The sequence below is a fragment of the Mchenga conophoros genome, linkage group LG4 (assembly GCF_057382185.1).
Source record: "Mchenga conophoros isolate Kocher_MC1m ecotype Shallow Benthic linkage group LG4, M_conophoros_male_GT1.1, whole genome shotgun sequence".
NCBI lineage: Eukaryota > Metazoa > Chordata > Actinopteri > Cichliformes > Cichlidae > Mchenga > Mchenga conophoros.
Genome location: NC_140529.1, coordinates 14820993 through 14830361, shown reverse-complemented (window position 1 = coordinate 14830361; position 9369 = coordinate 14820993). Strand labels below are relative to the sequence as shown.

General features: G+C 41.2%; 1 protein-coding gene across 1 annotated transcript; it reads right to left on the bottom strand.

Annotated features, from left to right (window-relative positions):
* Positions 1-1882: 1882 nt before the first annotated feature.
* rpusd1 (RNA pseudouridine synthase domain containing 1) lies at positions 1883-8213 on the bottom strand. The gene is made up of 6 exons (XM_085270601.1): positions 8105-8213; positions 6466-6689; positions 6258-6381; positions 3746-3848; positions 3491-3592; positions 1883-3290 (listed from the first exon to the last, which is right to left on the bottom strand). Exons 2-6 carry the CDS (start codon positions 6651-6653, stop codon positions 2872-2874), a joined length of 936 nt encoding a protein of 311 aa, XP_085126727.1. The 5' UTR covers positions 6654-6689; positions 8105-8213; the 3' UTR covers positions 1883-2871.
* Between the last annotated feature and the right edge of the window lie 1156 nt (positions 8214-9369).

The window sequence follows — 9369 nt, the reverse complement described above, 5'->3', positions numbered from 1 at the left end:
TCACAGCGTTACTCGTGTTTTTAAAGTACTTTCCTCACAGTTGTACACGGTGGTAACACATGCTCTCACTCTGGGTTTTATTCCTGTTGAAGCAGCAAGCATCAAACCAAACAGGGTACAGACCAGGCTTACATTAAGAAGCCCCCAAATGCCTTCATGCTGTACCTTAAAGAGCAGAGGCCAAAGGTCAAAGCAGAGCTAAATATCAGTAACAGTGCAGCTGTGAATGCAGCTGTGGGAGAGAGAGTAAGTGTGTAACTCTGAATATATTTATGCATCTGTTAATGTGCATGTGTACCAGCTGTCCTGTAGTCATGTGTAGTAGCAGTGTGGCTGTGTATACGAGCTGACAGTGTGTTCTTGTGATCTTCTATTCACAGTGGAAGTCGCTCTCAAAGGAGGAGCAGAAAATAGATTTTTCTGAATCAGTGTGAAGCCGTCTCCTTGCCCACTCAGCCTCAGTGTCATTCCTTTCACCAGGTAACCTCTGCTTCAAGAAAATCAGACCAACCCTTCTTCTCATGAATTCATCTGCATTATTGGCCTCCTCTGCTGCACCCAATGCACTCCAGACAGAGGCCACCCTCTTCAGGAACATTGGAGAAGATTCTCTATCAATGCTTGAACGTCTTGATCTCCTCCCGGTTACTCCACAATCTCAGCAGCCCTTCTCTTGTCATTCAGATCTCGCTTATGGGGAGTCAGTTAAATTTAGATTTAACTGGCCTTTCTTTAGCACTGCACTTTATAAACTTATGTTACTGAACTGTGTTATCATTTCTGTAAATAAATAAAAAAACAACAAAAGAGGCTTCTTTCAGTTTGTACAGCAGGATGGGAGGGTATAGAAGAACTTGTTCATTACTGATCCTTTGAAGTGGCCCCGCAAAACAGTTCTTTTTACATTTTCAAACATATACCACCCGTCTGTCTGTGTCCACTAGGTGTAAGGGAAAAGCTAGATATAAACTAGCTTGAGAAAATTGTCTCAGGCAGTCAGAGGTGTTACTGTTAGGTGGAGCTGCCCCTCACATAAACGCTTTGCAACTATTTTCACTAAAACCTTTTTTTCCCAAATGAGCATATTTGTGAAAGTTAAATGTAATGCAATCAAAGTTCATTTCCATGTGAGCATTGCTAGACACTGATAACAAAAACATAGTGCCAAGTACGTTGCAAGAGCCAAACATCACAAGTGTCCTTAGAAAATCTGGACTGATGACATCTCATAAAGCTGAGAACTGTGAGAAAGATCAGGTAACAAGAAAGACATGTATTCCGTTACTCCCCAACACTGGTTGCAACTGATAATAACCATCATTTTCTGTTATTTCAGACACATTGATTGGAATTTGTTTTTTTAACTTGATGGACAATTGTGTTGGACTAAAAAGAAGTTTTTAATTACCTCAGCAGCAATTTGTTGGGAAACCTTGGGTCCTGGGTCTTATGTGCTTCTAATATTGACATGGACCACCTACCCAAACACTGCTGCAGACCGAGCAAACTCCCAAATACTGACAGTCCCCAACTACATGCAAAACATACTCATGAGCTGCTCGAGCAACATGACTGTAAACCAAGATGTTGATCCAGCCTCCAAACTTCCAAGATTGAAAGCCAGTCCAGGATCCGTGGAATGCACCAGAACGAGCCTGATCCACTGAGGACGCCACAGCTCGGGGTGTAAGGGCATTTGTGTCACAACACGGTTTTTCACTGATTGAAATTGTGTTGGTTTGCAAATCTAACAATTCAGTCCGCAGTCTTGTTGTTTTTACACTTCTAGATTTCATCTATTACACAACTCTTCATTATATTTGATCAGCAGGATCCAAACATGAAGTGAGGGGGAAAAAAACACATCAGGCAGCCAGGTACTTTTATTCATTTTATTGGCATGTTCAAACCCTGCTTCTTAATCAAAGTCATAAATATAGCTGATCCCAAGTTTTTAATCATATATACCAGTTTGAAATTCAAATGTTGTTTGTGGTACTTGATGGGATTTTAAGGGGGAAAATCCCCCCAAAATTGTAGAATAATAGTGTGAAAAATAGAAATTTTTCATGCCATTATTAGAAATAGTAGACAGATGAACTTTGTACACCACATCAGTGCTCTGTACACTCACTGGCCACTTTGTTAGATACACCTTGCTAGTACCAGATTGGGCCCATTTTTGCTTCCAAAGCATTAAAATGCTCAGTTTGCATTTCAGCAGGTCTTTCTGTCCATGTTGACGTGCCTAAATGCACTGGGTTGCTGACATGCGATTGGCTGATCCCATATTTGCATTAATGAGCAGCTGAATGGGTGTACCTAACAAAGTGGCAAGTGAGGGTATTTGTACTGGACTAAAAGAGACATAAAGCTGTAAAACTGCCCACAAACATTAAAGTCCCGGGTAGGATGCTGAGTAGTGTTTACAGATACAGTATGTTTCATGTGGGACTTCATGAGTGCTTTGTATCATAAATAACCAATCACACGAGTTTAAAAACAGGTTTTTTTTTCTGGGAGAAACTAACATCTGCTTTTGTAGTTCAGAAAAAGGCCAATTTCTTATAATGTTGGCACATTAAAATTAAATAAGCAACAAGGAACTCTTATTAACTTGACCTTGAGCAAGGCACTTGTTTTGCAGCTTGCAGTGGGTATAGTGTGGACATTCCAGTAGTGCAGCATAAACTATGTTCACACATGCCTTTTTGTGATCTTAACTTGTTTGTGAGAACGTAAAGGAGTTAAACCACCAAGATGCAGCTGAAATGAAACAGATGTGGACACTCAAATAAAATGCATGCTCAACATGCACGAGGAGACGCGAAACCCATGAAAAGTAATAATGATAATAATAGTAATAATAAATCAATCTCCAGCCCATTCACTCAGCCACTGCTGGCACTGTCTCCTCTGCTCCTCACTCTCCTCCTCGGTGCTCTGCTCCTTGCTTCGTTTTATCCTCTCATCCTCCTCTTCTTTTCTCGCTCTCTCTTGCTCTTCCTTTTTAATCTTCCTGTCCTCCTCCTCCCTGCGGTGTATCAGGGCCTCCACAGTGGCATCTAGTGTCCTTAATGAGCACTGCGGGAGCCACTTGGGATCAACCGCTGGGACAAAAGGGTCTCCGGCAGTGACGCGCAGTGGCTGAGGTTCGAGGGGAATGTGGAGGAGGTGTGCGTGCAGCATCATGCGGTACGGGGAGTTGTCTGTTCCCGAGCTGTAGGTGAAGTCCCCGACAATAGGGTGGCCTAAAGCGCTGCAGTGGACCCTTAACTGGTGGGTTCGACCTGAGAAGAAAAGGAAAATTGAGCGGCAGTGGGAGGGTGACTTTTTAGGAAGTGTTTGCCTCTTTCTAAATGAATGTTACAGTTAAAAAAAACAAACAAACACAAAAACCCAGGCCTGGCACTGCCATCTTTACATGGAAGCTAAGCTTTCCTCTGCAAGAAGAAAATCTTCATTTCTCCTTTGAAACAAATGCAATTACCAGTGAGAGGCTGCAGCAGCACCTTGGTAACAGGGTCTCCGTCATATAACCCATATTCTAACACTAAGAGCTCAGTCTGGCAAGGCTTGGGGTTCTCACAACCTGACCACAGAAGGAAAGAACAGAATATAATTCAAACAACTGCTGGAAATTAATGATTTACTTTCAACACGATGTCCAGATGGAATAAATGTCAGAGTCTCTACTCATTGTTGTTCACACTCACAAGACTCAAACCAAGCCAAGTTTAAGTACCTTCTGTTCCCTCAACACACATCATATGTGTTTTTCCCTCCGTGGAGTTCTTGCCGATGGAGAAGTCCACAGTGTGTGTCTCTCCTTCGACCGCCCCACGTATCTGGAAAGTAAAAAGTGTATTTTCACTGACACGTGTCTCAGAGCACCCGCACATCCATCATCTGGTTATTGTTCTTTTCTGCAATCCTTGTTAACCTGCTCTCCTTCCTCTCTCATTCATCCCTCGTGCTGATTGGTCAAAGAACAGAAGGTCAGCTCTCTTTCTCTCTCTCTGCCTGCTCTACCTTAACTCGGCAGTACTCGTCAGGTCCTATTAATCATTAATTGAGCTGGAAATTTTGGTTCTATTAGTTAGCTTACTCATAATAGTTTAGGGAAGTAGCCTGAATCTGATGACCCACACTGTGGCCGGTTCAAGGCCTTCTTCCTCTTTTGTTTTCTTTTGCGAAGCCTGACATCTACCTTAAAATAAAACTGAAACTTTAGTGATTCATCAGGCAGTTACAGTTTCCACTAGAGCAGGGCGATATGACCAAAAATATTTATCACGATATACTTTTGAAAATTTGCGATAACGATATAATTGACACTAGACAAATTACTTTACAACTCCACAACTTTATTAGTGTAAAAAAAAAACCCATCAACGTATTTTCACTTAAACAAGCAGCTGGTTTTTATGTGCATTAAAGTTATATAAAAATTTTACCGTGCAAATGCAAATTCCTTGCTGACAGTTTAACCAAAAGGCATTTCCAGTGGAAATTGGCCGACACATCCTCAGCATAACCATGTATAATATCCACAAAACTTAAAAAGAGGTTATTTTCCACATAAACCTTTCACAATAAAGCTCAAGATCCTGTTGAGACTTTTCAAAATAAACTGAATCAAGTGAAACAGTATGCCGAGTATTTACGGGTGAGAATTAAAAAAGAGCCGTCAGGTGCTAAAAAATAGACCTTAGACTCAAACGTTAGAACAGGCTTTTCCCTGCAGTACACTGTTTAATAAATACTCACAAAGAAAACGGCTGCCGTTACAACTTATGTCTAAATGTATCGTTTCATGCATCGGTTAAAACACTCAATTCCAGGTACACGACGCCCAGCTGGAAACACTTCACGCAAGTCGAGCTGCACGAGATTCACAGAATTTACAGAAAATGTTAAATTTTTGTGATTTATATCGTTATGGGACGATAGATGTCTTATATCGGGATATGAGATTTTGGTCATATCGCACAGCCCTACTATTATGTTGAAGCACAGTACGTATCACTCCGCGAGGCTCCTGCCTACGATAGCCGTCATGCTCTGACGGTGCGGGTTTGTAGCTTAGCAAAGTCATACTAAAACATTTGACAGATTTTTGAGCGCCGTGTACATAAAATCATTTCGAGGTCAGTAAACACAACCAGAATTCATACATAAGGCACACGGGATTATAAGGTACACTGTCGATTTTCAGAAAAATCAAAGGATTGATTTTAAGTGTGCCGTATTTTCCAAAAAAACACGGTAATAACGACGGCCCGCTAGCACGCTCTACCAAAAATAGTGCTTTGTTGTGTATCTGACGGACGAAAGGTAAACCAGTTCCACACCACTGAAGTTGCAGCAATTTTACAAACCAGTTCTGGTTCATCCATTTAATTCAACGATCGGCTTTCACCCTTCTCATTCTCCGTCGCCGCCATGCTTTTTCCGCCATGTGCGTATGAAAACAAAGGCACTGCGCATGCACGTTTTACCCATATTCTATCGCGATATTTCATTTTCCTATCATTGCCCGACATTATACCGGTGTTACAGTGAACGGTATGATATGGCCCAGCCCTAGTTTCCACTATCACTTCAGATAATGATCGCTGGCATCATTTCTTAAGCCTCAGAAAAAAAAAACTTAATTGTTCTGTTTGATTCCTCTCTTAAATTAGACGCACAGATCAGAGCAGCTGTTAAGCCATTTCTTTCTAATTCTGAACTAGAAAAAGTCATTCATGTTTTTATTACATCCAGATTGGATTACTGCAAAACACTTATAACACAACTGCAGCTCTTTCAAAATGCAACTGCTAGACCCCTGAAAGGCACACAGAAGCGTGATCATCTTCTTAAATCGTTGCACTGGCTTCCTGTGAAGTACAGGATCAATTTTAAAATATTCTTCCTCACATATAAGTGCTTACATGAGCTCGTTATAATTTATCCAGCAGATCTTGTACATTTCTATGTCCCATGCGCCATCTGACTTACTGTATCCTTATCTCTTTTACTCTTATTATATTATTTCCTGTTATCATTTTTTTTTACTCTATTTTTATTTATCAAATTCTGAAAGATAAAAAATATTTTATCTTTGTCAGTAATTATGCTATGGATTAAGGGACTCTAACAGCAAAAAAACAACAACAGCCAAACAAACAAAAAAACGCTTAAAAACTCATTAAATTCATTAAAGTGTCAGAACACAATTGCATGTGTTTCACTGTATTTGCAGCCCATACCAGAGCGAGGTAGAATTTGGTCACGGTGCGGTCCTTGAAGCAGCGGTAAGCCCGGCCAGCGGCAGCTTTATTCAGGGCAACACAAAGAGCTCCACTTGTGGAGAAATCCAACTGATGACAGAACCTTGTGAGAGACGAGGAAAACAATAAGACTACTCCTGCTACCAAGAACATCTGACAAGTGCAGAGGAAGTAAAGGGATTCTGACCGAAATCCATAGTAGGTGCGTGGGTCAGCCAGCTGAGGGAAGCGGTGGCGAAGCTGTGCCTGTACGGTGTTCGTCTCGTACCACATCTTGCTGTCGATGCGGATGTCCCAGTGTTTGTCCACCACGATGTAGTCATCACTGTGATACAGTACACGCAGGCTCTCCAGGCTAGCGGGCTCCGTGCTCATCGTGTGCAGTGATTAACTGGCACAAGCGCTGCAGGCCTGCAGGGACAAAGTCGCTGTCGTGACACATGTCACTGAGGGTTTATTTGAAGTACAGTACTAAAGACTTTCCTCTCACCAGTATAAAAAAACCTCATAGCTGCCACTTATATTAATTCAACAGTCAATAAATTATAGAGCATAAAACTTGATTAGTATAAACTAGCAGGCAGTGGAATGAAACCTTGCATGTTTGGGTCTTGCACAAGTGTTTCTCACAACTTTCTTTGATTTCTGCTTTAATCTCATTTAACTCGGAATAAATGGATTTTAAGTTTTTTGTTGTTACATTATGCATACTTGTGCTTGCAGGTGCAAAGCATAAGTACCAGCATAGATATGCAACATAGCTGTGCTCGTGCAGCACTTTTCTAGGCTTACTGATCACTCAAAGGTCTTCTAACATCTTAAGTACACATTCATACAGCACATTATCTTGACATGCATGTTTCTGGACTGTGGAAGGAAGCTTGAGGACCTGATGGAAACTCAGTCCAGGTACCTCTAGAGCTGGTCAAGCATACAAACTCCATGCAGAACAGCCCTGCAGGAGTTAAACCAGAAACCTTGCTCTGATGCAACAGTGCTCATCAACCTACTACCATGCTCGTGTCTGTGTCAAGGTACAATCTCTCAAGGCACCCTATGTTTGAACTCCTTATGTGCAAAATTATGGTGTTTTACTATTACACTGTTTGAAGAGTCCTCCACGATCCTTTAAAAACCAGCAGGTGCCTGTCTCTCTGGGAAACTGGGCAGATGTGACAGTTCTCATGACTGAATCAAGCTTCTGCCTTCACCTCTGTCAGCGCTCTCCCATAAGAAATACACACAGACCTGACATGTACGGTTTTCCAGGTTTAGATCTGAAATTCATCTGAAAAGAAACAGCTCAATTTTGACCCTGAATAGACTTGGTGTACAACAATATTTTTGGGATTCAACTTTCATTTTGCGTATTTTGTGTAACTTTCGGAAAATGCGTCGAATTTCAGGGTAAAACAATAACATTCATGTTTAATTATTTATTATTACTGCTGTCAAATTTAAAAAAAAAAGATCAGATTTGACCCAGAATGGAGGAGTTAAAAGGTCGAAAGGTCCTGAACGTTTATGTAGTTTCAAAAAAGCCTCCAGAGCCTCAACCGCAGTGCGCCAAACCATCTTTACGGCTGTGAGGAGAACAGACCGGTGGCCGTAGCCTGTCTTATATTCGAGGACGTTTCCTTGGCCGTGAGAGCATCCCATCCACCTGCGCGTGTGGCAGTAAATCATGCGCCCACTAGTTTGCTAACTAGTGGTTTGCTATTAGCATAAGACAACTAACCTGTGTTGTATGATAAAATATGTTTTCTGAATAAGAAAGCCCGGTTATAGGGCTTTCTTATCATAGTTAATATAACCGGAAAACTTACCGTTAATAAGGACCCAAAAAGTGATAAATGTTTTCAACAGATGTAAACATAGCCGCTTGTGACGCACTGCACTGCGCATGCGCTTCATCTTCTTCGTGCGTGTTTTGGGTCGTCAGACTAGCTTAAAAGGTGCACAGCGCCACCACCCGTGTATGACGGTGTTTATTTCACCATACATGAACGATTTACGTTTACAAACATTTTATGATTCACCTCGTTGCTGGTTTACTTTGTTCAAGGATTAAAAGTCTCCAGTATTGTGCAATAGTCTTGAACCGCCCCTTATTTCTTCATATTTTGCTTGGAAAATTTGAAATAGGAGACCTTTTAAAACATACAGAGAAATACAGTATACGAGATATGTATCAGTTTATACAATTGTAACAAGCGTGAAACTCCATATTTGATAATACCACCTTTATTGTTCAACACAGTTTTAACTGTCTTAGGCAGGGTTCTTGTAATTTCTTTAAGCAGTCTTCAGGAATAGTTCTCCAGGCTTCTTGAAGGACATTCAAAGTTCTTCTTTGGATGTTTTTGCCTTTTGTTCTGTTCTCTATCAAGATGATCACACAATCCTTCAATAATGTTGAAGTCCGGGCTCTGGGGAGGAAAATCCATGACTGATAGTGTTCGACTGTGTGTTTTTTCTATCCAGGTATGCCTTTACCGCACAGTATGTGTGTTTGCGATCATTGTCATGCTGAAAGATGAAGCTGTTGCCAATCAGATGCTTTCCAGATGGATGCGTGGTGGATCAATATCTGACCATACGTTTCTGTGTTCATAATTTCAACAAGATCCTGTAGATACTGCCTGTTGTTACTCTCTCCTGACCTACATATTGAACCAAAGATTTCCAGTTTGGATTCATCACTCCTTCAGACCTGCTTTCTTTCAGTCCAGTCCAGTGTGCTGGGTTTTTACCTCAGACTTTTTCCCCTGTTTCGCTTCTTTAAAAATGGCTTCTTTATAGCCACCCTTCTAATAGAGACCATTTATGGTGAGGCTTCAGTGAACAGTAGATGGCTCAAGTGAACAGACAGATTTCTCAGGTCACGAATCAGGTCTGAATGTCTTTCTATTTCCTAAGAACATGACTTTCAAATACAGTTCAGCTGGCGCAGATATTTTTTAGAAGCCCGCTGTTGCTTTTCTCATCCGTCACTTGTCCACTTTCCTCAAATTTATCAAGGATCCACTGCACATATGGCCAGGATATGTCAAGTTTTCAGCTAACAGCTCTTTGTGAATCAGCTTTTTGG